The sequence below is a fragment of the Ahaetulla prasina genome, chromosome 6 (genome assembly GCF_028640845.1).
Source record: "Ahaetulla prasina isolate Xishuangbanna chromosome 6, ASM2864084v1, whole genome shotgun sequence".
Lineage (NCBI taxonomy): Eukaryota > Metazoa > Chordata > Lepidosauria > Squamata > Colubridae > Ahaetulla > Ahaetulla prasina.
Genome location: NC_080544.1, coordinates 71862158 through 71884799, shown reverse-complemented (window position 1 = coordinate 71884799; position 22642 = coordinate 71862158). Strand labels below are relative to the sequence as shown.

Here is a 22642-nt window from a genome sequence, read left to right as displayed (position 1 = left end):
ATCGGTGTCCTAGAGCAGTACCTCCGGTGCTTCGTGAACCAGCAGCAGGACAACTGGACCGAGTACCTGTCCCTGGCGGAGTTCGCCTTCAACAACTCCCAACACACCTCCACCCAGACCACCCCATTCCTGGCCAACTTGGGGTACCATCCGCGGCTCTTCCCTCTGGCGCCCCCGGACTCCCCGGTTCCCGAGACGCAGTCCTTTCTCTCCAAGTTGCACGCGGTCCAGCAGATGGTGCGTCGGCAGCTGAATCGGGCGAAGGAGGACTACAAGTGGGTCGCCGATCGTTCCCGACGGGAAACACCCCTGCTGGCGGTCGGAGACCGCGTGTGGGTCTCCACAAAGCATCTCCCGTCCGACCGGCCGGCGAGGAAACTGGACCACCGGTTCATCGGTCCGTTCCCCGTCGAGGCGGTCATCAATCCGATGGCCTACCGGCTGACCCTGCCACGTTCCATGCGGATCCATCCCGTCTTTCACCGGTCCTTGCTGGTCCCTGAGGCCCCGCCGTGTCACCTCTGGCTCCCGGCGCCGCCCGGCACCATTGAAGAGGACGGGACGGAGGAGTATGAGGTGCACAGCATACGCGACTCCTGCTGGCTGAAGGGGTGCTTCCAATACCTGGTTGCGTGGCAGGGGTACGGGACCGAGTTCACCTGGGTCGACGCCTCCGACGTCCACGCCCCGGACCTGGTGCGGGCCTTCCACGAGCAGAACCCGGCCCGACCGCATCCCGATCGTCAGCCCTGAGGGAAGGGCCCTGCGGTGAGGGATAGTGTTGTGCCTCGTCCGCTTTCCCTGCAGCCGGGCCCGTCTTATCTGCTTCCGAACGCTGAGGAATATCCTAGCATGCCTCCTGGCTCCATGCCCAGACAGGCCGAAGAAGAAGAAGTGCCTCCAGCCCCCAGCCCTGGCTCCATGCCCAGGCAAACGGAGCAACTAGACCCCTCCCCCTCCCCCTCCCCCACAGCATGTGAGCCTGAGGAAGGTCAATTACCAACAGCTGCAGACTAGAGTGACCCTCGCTTCAGGAGAATTGATAGGCAGCGGCAACAGAAGGAAGGGAGGGGCAGGCCTGGATAAGTGCTGAGTTATGGAGCCACACCCCATGGCCTATATAAAGGATCTGCTTTCTGGCATTCTCTGAGTCAGGCAAAGTCTACCTTATCTTGCTGAAATCACTTTCTGGTCTCCTGCCCGCCTTGAGAACTTTGCTAGAACTTTGGCAGAGCTGCAGAGGCACGCCTGATTCGGATTTCCCTGACCCGGCCGTCAGCGGAGGAGTGGGACACGACAATGTGGCCAGCATGACTCAATGCCAAAGGCGCACGGAACGCTGTTACCTTCCCACCAAAGGTGGTCCCTATTTTTTCTACTTGCATTTTTATGTGCTTTCGAAACTGCTAGTTTGGCAGAAGCTGGGACAAGTAACGGGAGCTCACCCCGTTACACGGCAGCACTAGGGATTCGAACTGCTGACCTTTTAATTGACAAGCTCAGCTGTCTTAGCCCCTGAGCCACCGCGTCCACGTAAAATAGTGATTGTTTTAATAAGAATATTATTATTCAAGCCTGGAAGGTCTGTTAGATAAATGATACTACACTGTTTTTAAGTTTAAGGGGGGATTTCTATTTAAATTATAAACAAAATTGAATGTTTAGAAAGTTATATATGAAAATACAGTAAATATTAAACAATCTTTCTTTTACTTTCAAGTATCTTGAAGTAAATCCGTTCTGCATCTGTAGAATAAGATGATTTTCTTCTGCCTTAATTATGAATATGTGTATAAAATAATTCAAGAGCACATGAATGTATCTATATATGTCTTTCTATGTCTATTTATACACATACACACACACACACACATATAACTAGAAATCTGAAGAAGAAGCAGAAATGGATATTTCTCTTCACCATATGAGCTCTTTGCAAATTATCTGACTATTTACAGGAATTGATCATTTGTTGGACCAACAAATTAATATATTTGCATGACCATTTGATTCTCAGCATAAAAAAGAAGTTAAAGCTATTCCAAATCTGTTAGTATCTTACTTAACTGCATGTTTTAACTCGTGCAGGAAAGGAATGGGGAACTAAAGAAATTAGGTTACCCACAGACTATTTCAAAATGTTAACAGAAGCGAAGCATCAGGAAATTAAGGCTGCATGAAAGTTCTTGCAAAGAATTGAAACTTTTTACATTCTGAAAACATGATTAACATTAATATTTTTGCTGAATTTTGCTGTGGGTTAATATCATCAACTAGTGCTAAGCCCATTTAAATAAGGCTTCTAATCTAACTAGCCAGAAATTATTGTTGTTAGATTTTTATCCTGCCTGAAACACTTATGGCATATACTGTAGTATGGAACCACAAATCCCCAAACTTCAGCATATTGTAATGTTCTCCCTTCAGCTGCTCAAGATAAGTAATAAAGAAAGATCCTACATCCTGAATATCTGCGACTCTGGGTAAGTTGCATGTGTTGTATATGTTCTTCAGTACTTGTTCTGTAGAACTGTTTCAGAGCACTCTCTGATCTCTGATTTACCAGGCTGCTAGTTTACACATATCAATCTTAGATTTTTATATTACTTCTGTACGCATATCATCTGTAATACTTAATATTTCCATCAGTTCTGATCACCAGTAACAGCAGATAAATCAAAAATTCTATCCATGCATTTGTATTTTTGCTCATTATTTTGTAATTTAGCCTTTGGTTTTTATTGCTATATATTTACATATATTAACATACATACCATTTTAAATACTTTTTTGATATAATACAAAATGTCAAAAACATTTCCTGTGGCTGATGTTTGATTGTGCTATATAATTCAACATGGGCTATTTTCAAAACAGATACATCTCTGAATGTACCCAACTTTTTCAATGAAGGTAGTACATTAGAAGCTCTGTCACTGTTGAAGGCATTGAAGAATCTGGTAAGAAAATATCTCTGAAAGGATGACCCAAGGGGTTGTACAGTATCTAATAACGTCATAAAATGCTTTATGATAATTTTATGTCATAAAATATTTTATAAAATCTGCCAGATTTCAGTTCCACAGCATCATGCGTTCTGAATTTTGTACACATTCTGTAAGTTAGCCCATATGAAGGACTTAGAGTCAAAAATTGTTGCCCTATGATGCACCATTTTGCCCTTTTACAGGTTATGGGTGGTAGAGATTTAGAATATCTAGATTACATTTCTGTGTCCTAAAGAAATGTATCTTTTAATATATTTTAATTACATAGTTTAAGATTCTTGCAGTTTTCATTTCAGATTCTAATTTTAATTAGGCATTGAGTTATTTCGTAAGCTGCATTAAACATTAGCAAAGCATGTGATGCTTTGATGTTTAGCTGTCCATTTACCATTTGCCTATTGAATTTATTTTCATGGCATTGTTTTGTAAGAGAGAATAGAGGCCAGATTGCTTATTCTTTGGCAGAGCTGTTGTCTATGAGGTTAATTTACTGGATTACAGCAAAAACTATTTGTAAAAGCTTCACTACACTAATCTGAAGGGAATTATATCAGCTTTTTGGCCCCATGAACGGTATCAGAAATACATTGTTAGATTATAGCAAAGTCTGCATATTATCCTGCAGAGCAATTGTCATCATAATATCATAGCTGATTAAGGCTTTACCTACACTTCTGTTTTGCCTTTGAGAACATATCAGGTAATAAAACAAAACACATTTATAAATGTAGAGGTGATTCTTCCTTTGTACTTGGAATATGTTTAATTAGCTTATACAGAGAAAGATATTTCAATACTAAACCAAGGATAATTATGCACATACAAGCATGCAACTACATAGTAATAGAGAAGACAATATCAACAAAAAATTCCAAATATAAGATAAAGAATAAAATATTTGCAAGGCAGACATTATTGACTGTTCTCACTCATCGCCCCTGTATTGAACCCATGATTCAGAAGAGTTAAAACATTACTTATTTAATAGTTGCAATTGAAAGTAGAATATAAGTGTTCTATACTGTTTTCTGCAGCCTTAGTTAATCAGTAAACTTCTGTTGTTATGTTGCTTTCTGAGGGTTCTTTTGAATAAGCAACCTATTTGTTCAATACAGTAATCTAGATGTAAGCGAAACTGAGTAATTATTATTAGCAAATAGCTTCAAGTAATACAAAATAGGCTTTGTAATATGATATTCCTAATATTAGGCTTGCTGATAATGTAGTAAACCCAGAGCATTACAGAATTACAGCAGAACTAGCAATGCTTGTACAAATTCTTTAAAATTTCATCACTGCCCCTAAAAGAGTAGAGACATAGCTTTTCTTCCTGTGTAAGTTTGTTCTATGGTTGGCAGCCAGTAAAAAGTGCTAACCTGTTATTTTGTACGAATATGATAATAATAATAATAATAATAATAATAATAATAATAATAATAATAATAATAATAATAATAATAATAATAATAATAATAATATTTTAATTTTTATACCGCCCTTCTCCCGAAGGACTCAGGGCGGTGAACAGCCAGATAAAACAATACAATATATTACAATAAAAACTATTTAAAAAACTTATTCAATATGGCCTAAATTTAGATATAAAATGTATAATATAAAATAAACCCCATTTAAAATCGAATTAAAAACCCCTATTAAGCCAGTCCTGCTCGGAAGAATAGATACGTCTTCAGCTCGCGGCGAAAAGTCCGGAGGTCAGGAAGCTGTCAAAGTCCTGGGGGAAGCTCATTCCAGAGGGTAGGAGCCCCCACCAAGAAGGCTCTCCCCCTGGGGGTCGCCAGCCGACACTTTGGCTGACGGCACCCTGAGGAGACCCTCTCTATGGGAGTGTACTGGTCGGTGGGAGGCATGTGGTAACCGAAGGCGGTCCCAAAGATATCCTGGTCCTATGCCATGGAGCGCTTTAAAGGTGGTAACCAGCACCTTGAAGTGCACCCGGAAGACCACAGGTAGCCAGTGCAGCCTGTGCAGGATTGGTGTTATATGGGAGCCACGAGTGGTTCCCTCTATCACCCGCGCAGCTGCATTCTGAACCAACTGAAGCCTCTGGGTGCTCCTCAAGGGGAACCCCATGTAGAGAGCATTGCAGTAGTCCAGGCAAGAAGTGATGAGGGCGTGAGTGACCGTGCATAAGGCATCCCGGTCTAGATCCATATTGTCATAGTAAGACATTAGTTGGACTGATCGCAATGACCTTTAATCCAAAGCAAGTGCATAAAGACAAATTACAATTTCTTTCTAAGATTGTGAAGGCTTTGCCAAGATACAATGGTTTAATAGGTTCTAAGAGAAGGAACAGCACCTATATCTCTTGGTATGTTCTAATTCCGATCTTGCAGACAACAATAGGTGGATGAAAGAATTAAAGAATTATCACAGGAGAAGCACAGCATTTGAATCTTGCAGTTGTTCATATTGTTTAATGTTACAGACACAGTTTCTAGATTAGTGATTGTCATCCATTTATTTTCCAGATTAGTGATTGTCATTCATTTATTTTCAGATGTATAGGCTACCAGATCCATAACTCAGGAGTTTTGATAAAACAAAATACAGGTAGTCCTTGGCTTACCACACTTCATTTAGTAACCATGCAAAGTTACAGTGGCACTGAGAAAAGTGACTTATGACCGTTTTCTACATTTACGACCATTGCAGCATCCCCATGGTCACGTGATCAGACTGCGGATGCTTGGCAACTGGTTCATATTTATGACGGTTGCAATGTCCTGGGGTCATGTGATCAGCTTTTGTGACCTTCTGACAAAGTCATTGGAGAATCCAGAATCACTTAACAACCATGTTACTGACTTAACTGTAGTGATTCACTTAACAACCATAGTAAGAAAGGTCATAAAATGGGACAAAACTCACTTAACAAATGTGTTTAGCAACATAAATTTTGGGTTCAATTGTGGTCGTAACTCGAGGACTATCTGTAACTTTTAAAAAAATATATATTTTAAAACATTGTGTTAGCTTTGGAAGCCGTATTAGGCCGAAAGCTTCCATGCTGCCATCTTCTCCTGTGTGGGAAAGCGAGAGAGGGGACGTGCGTAGAGGGATTGGTTTTAAACAAAATAGCATTCTTACTTTCAGTCAAGGTTCAGGACCTCCATCTGGAGAAGGAGTGGTTGGAGTGCTGTCTTGAGATGGGATGAATGGTGATTGGATCATGTGATCGACTGATGATTGAGGGGATGGTTTTAGGGATTTTGATTTACTGAGGGAAAACCTGGAACTCTCAGATTCGGGTTTTCCCAGATGTGCCAGTATACCTATTCAATTAAAAAGAAGTTTGAGAAATGCTTGCTTCAGAGTTTTTAATTGGAGAGGGGTTGTTTCTGGAATGCTGACTTATTGTTTACCAACTTAGACACTCTTGAGATATTTGCATGTGTAGATATAGAATTCCCAGCAAAATGGGTATTGCTTAGAAGTCTGGAAGTTGAAATATCAAATATCTGAAAAACAGTTGGGAAGATTAATTCCAAAATAAACCCAGTTTTGCTATTGTTTATTTAGCACAATATTTATAATTCAGAATTCAAGGTGTCGGCAGTTTTGAAGCAAACAAGAAGATTCAGTATGGCTTTAGTCCTCTATCAGTCAGAACAAATCATCTTCCAAAATGGTGCTTGAAGTGCTGAATTTACCAATGCTGGATATTTTGCTGGCTTTACAGCAACACATTAGAAGATAACAAATCAGGGACATTTATTTATTTCTGATAGATTTATGTTCTGTTTGACCTTCAGGAGGTTGAGGCAGTGTTGATAGCATTCCATCCTCCCATCTTTCCTGAACAAAAACCGTGTGGATTGGTTGCACTAAGCGAATTATATTACTGTCCAGAAATCACCACAGAAGTAATTTTCTTTGGCTGAGGGTGAACTCAAACATGGATGTCATGATCTGTTTGATTATTCAGATTTTGAACTGGAGGAACAGTTCACGTTCAAGTTAACGAGTTCTGAACTTGAACTCTCAGGATCAAGTTGGTTCTCTAGAATCTTGCAGACTACCTGACCTACCATCTTAGTCCTCATTCTTTGAGTACAAGTGGGTAGAACAGAGGCATTTAGTGAGGCTCCTCAAAAGAAAGAGGCATGGCTTAGGAAAAAATAGGGATCCCTGTGTCATTCCTGTGTTACTGAGATTTATAGCTTCTGTAAACAATTCTGATCTAAGTTCTGACCTTCTGCACTTGTAATTGATGGTGCAGAACTGTAAGTTTCTCTTAGCCATTATATCATATTGGCTCTCATTTCTGGGTGGATATCAAATTTGGGAAGACAGCAGTAGGTTGTTTGCATAGTAGAAGATGACCTGGCATTTCATGACTTTCTTTGTGGATAGTGGTACAGTGGTTAGAGTGCAGTACTGCAGGATATTTCTGCTAGCTGCCAGCAGTTCGGCAGTTCAATTCTCATCAGCTCAAGGTTGACTCCGCCTTAGAAAGCAGAGAAAATATCCCTGGAAGGAGAAATTATTAGAAAATTTTTAGATTGTGCAGAAATGAATAGATTAACTTTGATGATTAAAGAAAGAGAGGATTCCGAATATTTTTTTTTTATTATTTGCATTTATATCCCGCCCTTCTCCGAAGACTCAGGGCGGCTTACACTATGTTAAGCAATAGTCTTCATCCATTTGTATATTATATACAAAGTCAACTTATTGCCCCCAACAATCTGGGTCCTCATTTTACCTACCTTATAAAAGATGGAAGGCTGAATCAACCTTGAGCCTGGTGGGACTTGAACCTGCAGTAATTGCAAGCAGCTGTGTTAATAACAGACTGTCTTAGCAGTCTGAGCCACCAGAGGCCCATTTTAAAATATTGGATAAATTTTACCATTGGTTAGAAGAAAGGTATAGATAATGGATAATTATGTAAGAAAATGATAATAATGTATTTGTGGAAAAATGGTAATAGTTTAAATTGAAGAAAGAAGAAATAATAAAAGATGGAGCAAGGAGAAAACACCGAGATGTCACACAGAAGGAATTACTGATGTTTTAAATGTATGTTTGTCTATAAAATAAAAAAAAAATTTAAAAAAGGGGAAAAAAAAGGTTGACTCAGTTTTCATCCTTCTGAGGTCGGTAAAACTAGATTGTTGGGAGCAATATGCTGACTCTGTAAACCACTTAGAGAGGGCTGAAAAGCACTGTGAAGTAGTATATAAGTCTAAGTGCTATTGCTATAGTTAGCAAATTCAAGTGTTGCTTTCCTTTTCTTGTCCTTTTCAATGTAGGCTTATTGTAACATTTTTTAAAAGTTATATTTTATACTTCCAAGGAAATAAAGAAACCAAATTGAAAGCTGGAAAAAAATAATGATGAAGATAATACCTTTTAATTCCATGTTTATGTCCCTGTTTCTTCCTTTTAAATTCCTTCCTATATTGTTTCAAGAGCTCAAGAAAGTAGGATAGAAAAATCACCAACATCCACGTAAAAAAGATTAAGTTCAGGGCTTTCAATTGCCAGGTGGTCTAATACAGATTTTTTTTTCAGAGAATATTTTTGGAATATTGGAATTATTATGTACTACTAGATGAGAGTTCATATGGTATTATGATATGAAATATACATTGTGTACATTAGCAATTAATTGGAAATGAACATAGAGCTAATATATTTTATGATTTAAGTACCTTCTGTTCAGACATGCCATTTTACTCTTCTTTTTCTTCTTTTTTTGGAACAGTTCTGTCATCCAGTGCATCTTTCCAAGAAAACCAAGAGAAAAGATGGTTTGCACAAATAAGCTTAAGTGGCCAGAATTACTTTGAATGAATTCTGAACAGAAAAGCAACAAGGTAAGTTATTTTTATTGTTAAGGTTACAATTCCATAAGCAGGAGAGAAATTTGATTGGTTTTTCTCAGCATTTTTAAAATATATTTTTTATCCCACTGTTATTATTTTTATAAGTAACTCAAGGTGGCAAACATTCTTAAATACTCTTTCCTCCTCCTATTTTCCACATGACAACAATGCTGGGAGATGAATTAGGCTAAGCATGAGTGACAGGCCCAAAGTCACCCAGCTGGCTTGCATGCCTAAGGCGGAACTAGAACTCACACTTTCCTGGTTTCTAGCCTATTTCTTTAGCCACTAGACCAGGGGTGAAATGCTCCCAATTCGGACTGGATCGCATGATCCGGTAGCGATGGGAGCAGATAGTTCGGAGAACCGATAGGAAAAATCCCTGCCCCCCCCCACTGCCCACGCCTCGCTGTTCCTCTTCTCTGTCCCTGAAGCGCTCCGTGGTGATATAGCTGCAAACAGCCTTAAATGACTGCCGCAGCACTTCAAAGGGCCGCACCACAGCTGATCAGCGCTGTAGGCAGCTAGTAGACCAGTGCCTCTATTTTTAAAGAAGGTAGACCGGTGCCTGACAAAAAAAGGCACTTGGTAGACCGGTGCCTCTCAGTAAAACTCAATTGGTAGACTGAAGCCTCTATTTTTAAAGAAGGTAGACTGGTGCCTCCCAAGTTTTGTATACTTTATTATTTTTATTATTTATTATTATTGACCATGCCCATTCAGTCACCTGACCACCAAGCCACACCCACCAATTAAGCCATGCCCACAGAACCGGTAGGGAAAATTTTTAGATTTCACCCCTGCACTAGACCAAAGTAAACTCCAGAGCTGAAGAAGCTTCTTGGATGAGATGCAAAACATCTTCAAAGAAAAACCAGAAAGTCCAATTGCCTCTTGAAAAAAGACCTTTGGGACAACCATGACCTGGATGACTGAGAATTTCCATAGATACTAGGCTAAACTACACTGTATTACATAATGGAGTGAAAATGAGAATGAACTGGCATCTATGTAACTGAAGCAAAAAGATGGACAAGGCTGTCCAAACTTGGTTTAAGAAGTAAAGTATGAACCTCTTTCATGATGACTTTAATACATTTGTCCTTCTCTAGTCAAAGTGAGTAACAAATGGTTGTGATTATGTGGACAAATAAATACCAGGTAACAAAAGAGCTCATTACAAGGATTGTTTTCCTGATTTATATATAAAACATCTCTATTTAAATTAAAGTTATGGAGCTGAAGGTATTAGGTTTCATCCAAACCTTGTATTTATTATACAGAGTACATTAAAATATCAAATACATTAAAATATAATCTCTGTAGATGTTATAATACATATGTGCAGTTTTTAATTGGATTCAAAACTAGGCATTGCATTAATCAGCACTGAAATCTTTGTATGACAATTCTTTTATTTTTCAATTATTTGAAAGGGCAGGAAAGCTTGTATAAGAACATAAGACATATCTACTAACTAAGCTATTATTGTTTCTAATGAAGATTAGATCAGTGCAAGTTTAGACCTGTGGAAGAGCTGAAATTTTCTTTGTTAATGTCAGTATAACAACTAAGCAATATCTATTCTTATATGGGACCACAAAATTCACATAATATTCTTCTCCACAAATCTACTTCCAACTCTATGAACTGGAGACACTACGTTCATATGTGCTAGACCAATACATAATTTTTTTTCGGCTTAGTGGATAAACGAATTCAGAAGCATTAGATACATTAGGAATTAGGATATATAGCATATCCTATATATAGCATGGGATATATAGCATCCTATATATATAATGCTATATAGATAGCATTAGGAATTAGTAATTCAGCTATATCTGAAAACTATGGATTATCCAATTTTAATATAAACAATAATAGTATTAATAACTAAAGCAGCTTATATTTTCCAGCATGATTCTGTTTCAAAATTTATCTCACATGTTTGCTGCAAAGATGAAATGTGAATGCACACTGAAATCTTTCCAAGGCAGAAGTGCAATATGAGGTAAATGTAAGTCACTTTCAATCAACTGGACTACTGCCAAAGGATCAATGTTGCTGTTAAAAATGTATTCCAGTGTGTATTGGCAAAGAGAGATGAGATGCTAGTTTGCCTTATAGATCTTTATGTGTCTAGGTCTATATGTGGAAATTCTAATATAATGCACTTTTCACACCATTTCTGTTTTTGAAATCTCATCTTGAGAAACATCATTTAAAACAGCATTTGTCAAGAAATCCACAGGCCTATGGAAAAAATTAAAAATGTTGCTCATGTCTACTGCAGAACTTTGTTTAAAATTGTTTATAAAAATCACAGTTGCATAGATTGGAAAACTGTTTTTCTAGTCTTACAAGAATAAAGCTATTCAGAGGGTGAAAACCAACATCATATAGTAACTAAAACACATGATTTGGATATTAGTAATGAATGAAATATTTGTGGCTCTTTCTGTAATATAAAAATCAGAGTCCTTGGCTGATAATGACAATTGGTTTATTGTTGCAGTGGTGCATTTTTGCAAACTGCACCTAATTTTTATGTAAATAAAACTGGGAAACCAAGCAAATTCAAATAAGGGTTTAAATCCACCTACTGAGTGTAACTAGATGGTGGGCACGTACAGTTTAACAATGATTCTTTATTTGATGAAAACTGTCATGAGCAGAGAAATAGTTTTGATCAAATTATATTGTTACTAACATTGAAACAATCTACTCAAAAAAAGGATTAAGCATAACATAATCCACTTCTGCTCCAGTCAAAACATATGCTTCATGCAGCTATATTTCTTTCTAATTCAATGGCAGGCCTTACCATGGAAAAAAATCAGTCTATCCCTTTGTTTTTACTACTAGATTTGGGAATATACATTAATGCTTATTAACTGTGATTAAGAATAGTAATTATGTATTCTTCAATTATCCTGCCCCACCCATTTTGGTGGGGATGGTCTTCCTGGGAGGAATGAGCAAAGAATACTAAAGGTGTGTGTCAAGATACATAATCCATAGCTAAGGCATGAAGGTCTCATCTAAACAAATAGCATATAGAGTAAAATGGACAACAGCAATACAAGAAGATGTTCAGATAACTGATCTCTTAAGACAACAGAAAAGGCATAATTTTCATACAGCAAGGGAGAAGCAGTGGTAACCTATACTGTATTTTACCAAAAAAAACCCCTCCTTATTGGATAGATAAGATAAAATGATTAAGGATGATGGGCCCTTAAGCTGGATGGCACTCAGCATACACAGAGGAAAAGCTAAGGTGTTTCGGAGTTCTAATGTTGTTTATGATGTGGCTAGATTAAAACTTCCATAGCATATGGCTTCTGACCTTACCATACAGGAAAATAAAATCAGAAGCCCCAAAGACAGAATTACAATTGAAACATGGAATGTAGGAAGCATGAATGTGCCTCAACACAGTGAAAGATGAAACAAATTGCTTAAACTTTGGCATCTTGGGCATTAGTGAATTAGTGTATTGGACTGGACACAGACTGGAACTGTGCACTTTCAGGAGATCATATGATTTGCTAAGTAGTAGTAAATATTTGCTATTTAAGAGCTGTAGTGGTGCAGTGGGTCGAATGCAGTACTGCAGGCTACTTCTGCTGACTGCCGGCTGCCTGCAGTTTCTCAGTACAAATCTCACCAGGCTCAAAGTTGACGCAGCCTTCCATCCTTCCAAGGTTGGTAAAATGAGGGCCCAGATTGTTGGGAATATGCTGACTCGTTAAAAACTATTTAGAGAGTGCTGTAAAGCACTGTGAAGCTGTAAATAAGTCCAAATGCTATTGCTACTATTAGGACATGAAAAACTAGGAAAAAGCGGTGTTGCTTTCACAGTCAGGAAAAATGTAGCAGATAGTATTTATCCACAGGTCATCCACTTCATTCCTCATCATACATACCAGCTCTTTGAGGTTCAATATTTTTTTTTAGCTCAGGAACATGCATAACTCACATCAACCCAGTCATCCTCATAAATAACCTGCATTTGGTGGCGAATTTCAGTTGAGGAGACTTATTTGACTGTGAAAATTCAATTGTAACATGTTATTCAAATTACACTGAGTTATCACAGGCTTCTATTTTACAAAGAATAGCAACACACACTTTTTTTCCACAGGAACTTACTACCAAATTAAATGAAAAAACAGATTCTAAAGAATATGTCAGAGCTTTTGGACTATTAGTAGTGACATCCGTTGGTGGTTTGTAGCATTGGAGACATTAATTTTCAATCAACCCTCATATTGCGGTAACACTCTGCATTGTGAATTACAGTTTATTAGCAACTTGAATGATACTGTCCTTTAATCCGTGTGCATGATAGCTATTCTAAAGGCATTATATCATTTTTTGCAGTTAATGAGAAGGTATATTTAATGTGAACCTTACCATTAACAGTAATGTTAATAGGATAATTAGAAAGCTAACCAACAACAGCTTAAAAGGAAAAAAAGAGCAAAGGAAAAAGCTTTCAATTTTTATTTTATTTATTTATTAATCAAATTTAAATAGCCACCTATGGCACTGAAGGCAACTGTGGATGGCACATAAAAATGGATTCCAATTGTTGATAAAAATAGCTTCATAAAAATGGAATGCTAATGTTATATACAATATTAAAATGTGATAAGATTTTACTGACGTATTCATATCTTTATATTTACACTAAATACTTAATTTGTCTTGATAGCTGGACTCTTTGGATACAGTAGCTGCATATGGACATAATATTAAGCTAGTGGCAATGCCTGGCTGACTTTATCAAGATTTAAAAGGTAAGCAGGGCCAGGCCTGGTTAGTATTTGAATGGGGAACCTCCAAGGAATACCAGGAGTATAGCCTAAGCTGAAAAATCAAAAAGATTCTCATAAGAAGACAATAATAGACCGCTTCTGTACATGTACATTTCTGTAAAGTCTCCAGGCTCTGATTCTGGCTCAAATGGAGACATTAGTGCAGCCTCTTCTTAGCATATTGTTGCCAAGAAAAGTGTGTGCTTGTGGTTGTGTATTCAACAGCAGTTGAGTGCATCTCAAGGGTACTTTTACATGTTAATAGAATTTATTCTTTATGAGGCTGGTTCTATTAGGATTTGACTTATAATACTGCAGATTTTTGTTCCATCTTTTTCAAGGTGATCTGAGGGACAGGAAAGAAATCTCAGCTTGCTCCATCTTTTTTTTTTCTAGGTCCATGTGGTTATGATATTTAAATTCTATAATGCCTCCTGCCATGGCAGATATCCTGGACATCTGGGCAATAGATTCACACATAGCAACTGATAGCTCAATCTCTGTGGATTGCCTGCTTCCCACTGGAATTTACATCAGTCTAGATGTTCCCCGTGATGCCACTATTTGTCATATCAAACAGGTAAAATGCTGCATAGATATTCGTATATTTTAATTGAAACATATTTTATTAGTATTTTTACTCAGTATTTTTACTAAGTAAGATTCTTAATATGAATTACTAAGACGTTTTTAAGAGCAAGTGTCCTATGGGTTTTTTTTTCCTATGGGAGCACAATTTGGTCATTTTCATGAAACATCCAGTCTCAGTATTGATTATCTAGCTTCTAGTCATAGAAGAGGAGCAATATAATAAATAATACTTTGAACAGAAAATTATCTCACTGCATTCCTTAGAGATGCTGTTCTGAACCATCTGGATCTTTAGGAGCATATCCTGCTCAGCCAATTCTCTCTTCCATTAGCTAAATAATAAATGTGAGATATCTCTGTTTGGTACTGAAGATGGCCAAGCACTTTTATTCCATTTTTAGGAAATAAGTCTAATGATTGATTAATAGAGATTATACATTTGGCTTAGAGTTGACTTTTGCTTTAATAGTTACCCAACCCAGTTCAATAGTTTGACAAAATTACCAAAGAAATCACAAAACAACCAACTTGGAGAAAAAAAGTCTTCCTTAGAACTTTCTGGTTAAATATAAATAAGGTTTTATAAGTATCCTTTTTGTTACTGAAAGGCTGTTCTAGAATACTCATTGTAGTAGAATGAACTAGTTTTCTCTTAAACTCAACATACCAACACACTGAAATTTGATACATTTGTTGTTGTTTGAAGGGTTGAGTCAGCTGGATTTGATTTAAGGATGTTTGTTTATGCTGGAGTTTGAGCTTGCACGAGTATGAAAGGAACACCAATTAATGCTGAATTTAAATTGAAAAAGAATTTACTTTCCAGTGAATCAACTAGAGCATTCTGTTACCACAGTTTGGTCTTATTTGCAGCTATTATGGAAGCAAGCACACAGCTACCCTCTATTCCATCTTCTTCTGGAGATTGATTCCTATATGTTCTCCTGTGTGAACCAAACAGCAGTACGTGAGGAACTGGAAGATGAAACCCGAAGACTCTGTGATATTAGACCATTTCTTCCTGTTCTTCAGTTAATTACAAGAAGCTGTGATCCAGGAGAAAAGTTAGACTCTAAAATAGGTGTCCTCATAGGAAAAGGTAAGTGTCAATGTTCTTGTTTGCGGGATAAGGCACTACAGGCACATTAACTTGAGGTGAATTGAAGCAAGATAATGATATTTCTATTTTACACTAGACAACCCATGACCTGTTGGGTTATCCTTTTAGGGATATTTCCTTACCTAAACGGAAAAACAGAATGACCACTGGTGGGCAAAACAACAGTGGGAGCAGGAGTGATTTCCAACTTCCTATGGGCTTCCCCATTGCTTTTCATTGTGGGAAGCTGGCAAGGAGAATCAAAAACTACTTCTCCTTGGCTGGATTGCAGAATTGCAATCACTTTGTTACTTGCTGGACTCATAGACCATGAGGGAAACTGCACTCCCCTCCCCATCCCAGCATGTTCCGAAGGTTTCCTCCCTTCATGAGGAAGAGGACATAGCCATCGATCATTATCACTCTTTCGATAGTCCTGTCTCACCAGCAGGCATCTGAATTGCTCCCTCACCGTCCATCACCATTAAGAGATTACAGATTTTAACTTCAGTTTCAAAGCAGCCAATTGCTGGTCGTTCCTCAGTCTTTGCTGTCAACTTATTGGGTATAGGGAGGCATATGGAGGGCGGAGTTACAACTGTTCCATCTTTCCTTGTATAATGCAATGGATTTCTGGGAAGTATAGTCAGAAGTTATAATATGTTATTTATTTATTGCTGAGAGCTGCATTAAGAAGTCCAGAAACTTGGAAAATTTGGAGAACAGACATGTTCCAACTTGCATAATAGTTTGAAAATTCTGAACCAGGTCATTTTAAACAATATTGTCCAACTTCTTTAGCTCTCCTTTCCTGCATCCTGTTGTACTTTATACATAAACACCCTCTCCTCATTCAGAAATTACAATTCCTTCCTTAAATTAGAAGTAAAATGGTTGCTAAGAGAACAGATAAAGATGCTGTGAAGATCACTGGTTTCTACTGTCCCATTTCAATAAACTGTTGTACAGCTGTGCCAGTATTATTCTCATTCCATTATTGTGCTCAGATGCACAAATTTTAGGGCGTGCATTAGTCAGAAAATGATTTTTTAAAATTAACCGCTGTATTTGCAAATGATAATTAACCAAGATAGTTTGTAAACAAGGAGTTGTTATAAACAGAAATGTAAAATGTACAGGTTGTATATTTTTAAAAATAATTTTATCCTAGAAATGATTAAATATGCATTAAAATTAACCTTTCAATATAAAGAAAACAGTGTAATTCTATAGATGCAGTAGCTCAGTGGCTAAGACGCTAAGCTTGTCGATTGAAAGGTCGGCAGTTCAGCAGTTCAAATCCTGAGTGGATTTGAGCAGGGTGAGCTCCCGTTACTTGTCCCAGCTTCTGCCAACCTAGCAGTTCAAAAGCAGATAAAAAATGCAAGTAGAAAAATAGGGACCACCTTTGGTGGGAAGGTAACAGCGTTCCGTGCACCTTTGGCATTGAGTCATGCCGGCCACATGACCACAGAGATGTCTTTGGACAGCGCTGGCTCTTCGGCTTTGAAAAGGAGATGAGCACTGCCCCCCTGGGGACGGGAGGGGAACCTTTACCTATAGTTATTAAAAGCTTTACTCTTTAAGCTTTATGGATTGTTAAAGACCCTTAATATGTGGGTGTCATAAATGTTCATATATTAAATGGACTTTAATGATTATAATAATCAGTAAGTAGCTACAGTAAAATACATCTAGCTTTAATGCTGCTGTTGTTTTTTTAACACAAAAAAATCCAGGCCTCCATGAATTTGATGCCCTACAGGACCCAGAAATCAAAGAATTTCGGATTAAGATGCGACAAATTAGTGAAGAGAAAATGCAGTCACTGATGGGATTATCTTCAATGAATTGGTTAAAGCACACATACCCACCAGAATTAGAACCAGCAATCCAGGACAACTTCCAGGATAAACTTTATGGTGGCAATATTGTTGTGGCTATCCATTACGAGAACTGTCAGGTGGGGTTCTTAATCTAATTTGCAAACTTTTCTCTCCTTTAAATAATTTTCACTAAATGTGAAGGATTTGATAGGCATTCTATGTATTTTTGAAAGAGTGGTCCCTTTATTGTATTATTCTGCAGAGGCAGCTATTTTTTAGAACCAAGAACAGTTTTAAGATCTAATCTGATATGGCATTGCAGTTAAGAACAAACATGAAAATTCTATGAGTGAGTGTAACTGTACATTTATGTATTTTACATATTGTAAACTGTCCAGAGTCTTTTTTTAAAAAATTGGATGGCATCAATACCTAATAAATTAAATTACATGAATGATTTTGGATTTTACTCCTTTCATCTCCTTGTTTTTAAACCAAAACACTCCTTTCTGAATTAACTGTTAAATTTCACATATTAAAGTGGAACATGGCTTTAAGCACTGTAACTTGAATTGTGAAATTACAAAATAAATTTATTTTAATTTCTGAATGTCTGTGAATCAATGGCATTTTATGGCATTTTAAAAAGTGACTAATGTAGGTGGCATAGGAGACCTTAATTTCATTCTCAAAAAATCGAAGTGCTTGTATCGGATTGTTGTGCTCCTGTTGAAGATTGTTTCTTTCAATTCCAGACTTACCCATTCATATTAAGATATTTGCAGTTGATATCCTTTCCAGTTAAAACAGCAATTTCAAAATAAAAGATAGCATACATGTATGAGTTACATAGTTACAAAAATTGTTTTGTTTCTATATGCATAAGAGTAAAAACAGATATACTATAGTGGTCTGAAAGTAAAATTATGTTATTTTTTCTGAGTTCTTAAGATTAATCAATATATTGATTATGAACCTGCTTGAATCTTACACACTTGTCATTTTCTTTACAAACAAAAATCTGGGGCATAGAGAAAGTAATTTAGCTAAGGGCATATTAACTTTTTCTTGCCATGTGTTTCCTGGCTCAAAATTTCCATGTCAGCTGATATTTGCAGGAATTGTAGTTTAAGAGGAATTTATCAACTGGGAAAATAGCTTTTTTGGAAAAGTTAGTTTCAATCCCATCTCTTCTAGCAATCTTATTAATATTTATATTAGATTTTTTTCATTAACTTAAACTGTTTGTAGAGCTTTATAGAAACAGGTGATTCCTGTGAAATAACAACTATATAGCTGATGACTTTATTTTTGAATATTTGCTATTTGATTTTGAATCCTGGGCTTTGGCAGAAACTTCAGAGAACATAAGTTTTGAGACAAATATATTTTGAAACTAAGAAAATATTGAATTGATTTTGACTGACTTCTTTATTATAGCTATGCTACTCCATCATGAGGTTTGGCTGGTTACCAAAAAGCTGATACATAAATAAAGTCGCAGACAAAAAATAATAATAATAAAACCAGATGAAATGAAAACTGAGCTATGATTTACATTTGTCAATAATTGCTTTTGAATCCTTCTTACATTTTTTTTGGAGTGAAAGCTCCATATGTCTTTATAAAAGCATTTTGTGAATGTGGAATAGACACTGCTAGGAGGATTCTTAACAGGGAAAACATTTTTCTTACTTTATTTCAGTTGTATAGTGTTGATATATATCTGGCCAATTTTGAAGTGTGTAAGAATCAACATTTGAACTCTGAAATACTTTAAGAAAATTTAAAAATTACTTTTCACAGAAGGTTTTAAAATACTAAAACAAAGTTTTTGTTTAATTTCAATTTTTTCTCTGTAGAATCAATCTTTGTTTACTCTTATTCTTATTTGCCATGTAATAACCCTATATTAATTATTGCATAGTATTTATATATAATAATGCAATGATATGCATAGAAACTAGAATATAATATTTTTACAAATTGCTGTGTTTCTTTTCTTTTTGTTATAAGGCGGTTTCTTTAAATTTTATTGGCTTTCCTTTTAAACTTTTAGAATCATTTGTTATAAAAATGTGATACATATTCCTTGCTGCAATAGCACATCATCAGTATAAACATCTATATCTAGATAATTTTATTTTAATTCTCTGAGTGGTTTTTATTAATGGATAAATATAATTTAATATATTTTAAAAGAAAAGGACTTAGTGATGTTTATAACTTGAAATATGTTAAAGGAGGTTATAAAAAGATTAATCTGAAAGCACTATGGAATCAAAGGATGCAATGCAGTAATTACCTGAAATTCTCATTTATTTATTTTTCTAGAACAACCTTTATTTCATAATTTTATTTGCTAATTTCATTAGTAAATGAAATTAGCATAGTAAATGTGGAATTTAGTAGACATATTTTGAATTTAGCAGAGTAGTTAATGACAGTATTGTTAAAGAGACACTTAATTCGATATATACCGGTAGATGATTTCAATCTATATTCAAAGAGAACTCAAAGACATTCTTCATCAAACTGGAATGAGTACCAAATGGAGTGCCATAAGATTCACTTCTCTACTCTTCAATATTTCCCCTAATGATTTGGAAGAACAAAGGGAGAAGAGCTTATAATATGATACAGCAAAAAACAAAATACCTAATACCTTAGAAGATAAAAATAACATTTAGATTAGTCTTGGGTTGTTTGGGAAATGGGCTGAAAATAATAGTAAAAATTAACATGGGCAAATGCAAAGTACTTTACTTGGGAAACAAAAATCAAATACACAGGCTCAACAGGGCAAGAACTGGCTTAGTAAAAATATATTGAAGTGATAATTGAGTTCATAATGTAGTCAGCAGTGTAAAACAGCTGCTACAAATGGAAACGTTGTTTATTGTTTATTGATTAAAAGACCAGATCAAATTTAAAAAATAGAACATATTGAAATATGTAAAAATATTCGATGAAATAATCGTATAAGATCATTACCTTAGCAGTTGACTCCAATCTGCTCTAGATGGGAAGTCAGATGGCTTTAACTATCAAGTTTGGCAGTTTTTCTTACTGCTATATGTTTGTACTTTGGAGGAAGTAAGGTCATCTGTAGATGGGGTCCTAAGGGCTGTGCTATCAATTAATGATTTTAACATCCTTGCTTTAGCTAAAGCGCATAATTGGCAATCAAAGAGGATATAACTGAGGTACTTGATTAGTGGTGCACCACATATACATATCTGGGCACTTGATGAAATTGCCCCTGTTCTACCATAGAAACCAGGAACTCAGATTTCATTAAAGCTGCTTTGCCAGGCACATTGGCAAAGTTAGATAGTTTTCTAGTTGAAAAGTATTTCTGTTCTGGGTCAGTCATTTTAAGAATTTGATGTTAGCATCTTGAGCACTAATATCCAGGACCTTTTGTTTGAACTTGTTTTTGCTTGGTAGCTAGCTAGGATTAAATAAGAAAATAAAAATCCATGGCCTCGGTAAAGTGATCTAGCCATGTGACAGGAACATGCTAGATAGTTCAACAAGACACCTTTTTGGTAGTCTATCCTGGTCCATAGAAAATATCTTCCACCAGCTCAAATTGTGGTAAAGCTGCAGAAGGAGTGGATATTTATTTCAGGATTTATTGCAGAAGCTGGAATGTTTTTGTCTGTCTACACAATGGATCTTAGAAAGCGGATATGGGTTTGTTCAAGTATTGATGATTGTGATAGGCCACATAAGTCATTACAGATGTTACTTTAGCTCCGCCATGTTCTTAGCTGATTAGACCCTAGCTTTATTGTTATATTCAGTTTTGAACACCATACCAAGGAGTCCAACAAACTGAAATAGATTCAGACAATGAGAATGAACACAAATTAACATCCTTTTTTCAATAATTTTAGTAAGAATTATACATGAAAAGAAATTAAAGTCTTCTGGACTTTACCAGTTTACCATGGGAAGAGAAGATTTAGAGAACAGATAAGTTATAAGATAGCATTCATCAAAAAATTGAAGGGATATCAAAGAGAAGGTCAAATCCTTTTTGAATACATTCTTATAGAGACTACTCAATCCATCTTTCTGAGATGCTTTTAATTTAAATTCCTGAATTCAGCAGGATGTGGGTATAAGTAGTATCCTCTATCTCTATCATTTACTAATTCTATAAAACAAAGGAACAAATAAGAGTTTTATACGGTATGAGTTTTCTATATGGAATGGGAGCCTTTATCAGTTAAAAACATTCCTACAGTACTTCTAGTTACCAGTGATTAAACTTGTCAGATAAATTATGTCAATCAAAAGTAATTTTGTTGAAAAATATTTATAAATCTAAGTCATTCTTCTATCAGTTATATAGTGTTTTTCTCAACACAAAAGATACCTTAAAATAATTATAATTTCATAAACAAATTCCTTTTAATGCTTGATAATAATAAATTCTGTTTTTTTCTTAATAGGATGTATTTAGTTTTCAAGTGTCTCCTAATATTAACCCTATTAAGTTGAATGAATTGGCAATTCGGAAATGGTTGACTATCCATGGAAAAGAAAATGAAGAAGTTGATCCTTATGATTATGTTTTACAAGTTAATGGAAGACTGGAATATGTTTTTGGGGATCATCCATTAATTCAATTCCAGGTAGCTTTCTCACAAAATAATATGCCAATTTGGAACTTGGAAAACCAAATCATATATAAAATATTGATTTAAACTGTGAATAATATTCTTGATTTTTTTTTCTTTTTAATATTAGCTTATTTGGTAATGCTAGTACACATGGACTTAAAGAGAAAAAGAATTTCATATAAAGGAGAGAAGTTATGAGAACTTTGTTGTCGTATTAATAAGAAATATATAGTACTATACATATCCTAATCAACATTTTAAAAACTTAAATCTGTAGAGTTGGGAGCAAATTATTTAGTTATAACTTTGGATGCGTTGCTTAATTGGTAATAAAAGCATAATCTTTTTCCAACTTACTCTTATTTTCTGAAGTTCTTTGGCCTTAATTATATTTTAATACATGGACATATATACTGTGTTTTTGACTGTATATTTGTATACTCATTTCAGAAAGTGGGCAAAATAAAAAAAGTATACAGAACTGGAATGGGCTAATAATTTTAGTATTAATAATTTATTAAAGCAATGTATCATTAATATGGTTTAATAATAATGATTATTAACCTACTGAATGCCATAATAAAAAATACTAAATGGCACCTAGAAAATCACTGCAGTGACACAATTTCCATCTGTCAACTGAAAAAGACCACACTGCTTGGATCCACATACCGTATATAGCATGTCTATACATTATGACATCCTTGGGAAGAACTTGATATATATAAAGGCCAACCTAGCTAAAGAATTGGCAAATGTGGCTTCATATTGTCATGAACAGATAATAATAATTTATTAAC

The 22642-nt window shown here is 36.0% G+C and overlaps 1 protein-coding gene across 5 annotated transcripts in view; it reads left to right on the top strand.

The window, feature by feature from the left end:
* PIK3CB (phosphatidylinositol-4,5-bisphosphate 3-kinase catalytic subunit beta) overlaps nt 1-22642 on the top strand; it is an 88481-nt gene that overhangs the window by 20186 nt on the left and 45653 nt on the right. For 3 of the 5 annotated variants that reach the window (XM_058187681.1, XM_058187677.1, XM_058187678.1), the window contains exons 2-7: nt 8746-8857; nt 13590-13674; nt 14089-14272; nt 15157-15382; nt 17122-17345; nt 21672-21854. In XM_058187681.1, the coding sequence (XP_058043664.1) occupies nt 14120-14272; nt 15157-15382; nt 17122-17345; nt 21672-21854 (786 nt within the window). In that variant the 5' untranslated portion in view covers nt 8746-8857; nt 13590-13674; nt 14089-14119. Of the gene's footprint in view, nt 1-8745; nt 8858-10785; nt 10881-13589; nt 13675-14088; nt 14273-15156; nt 15383-17121; nt 17346-21671; nt 21855-22642 lie in introns of all 5 variants that reach the window. The other 2 variants (XM_058187679.1, XM_058187682.1) reach the window with 1 other exon arrangement.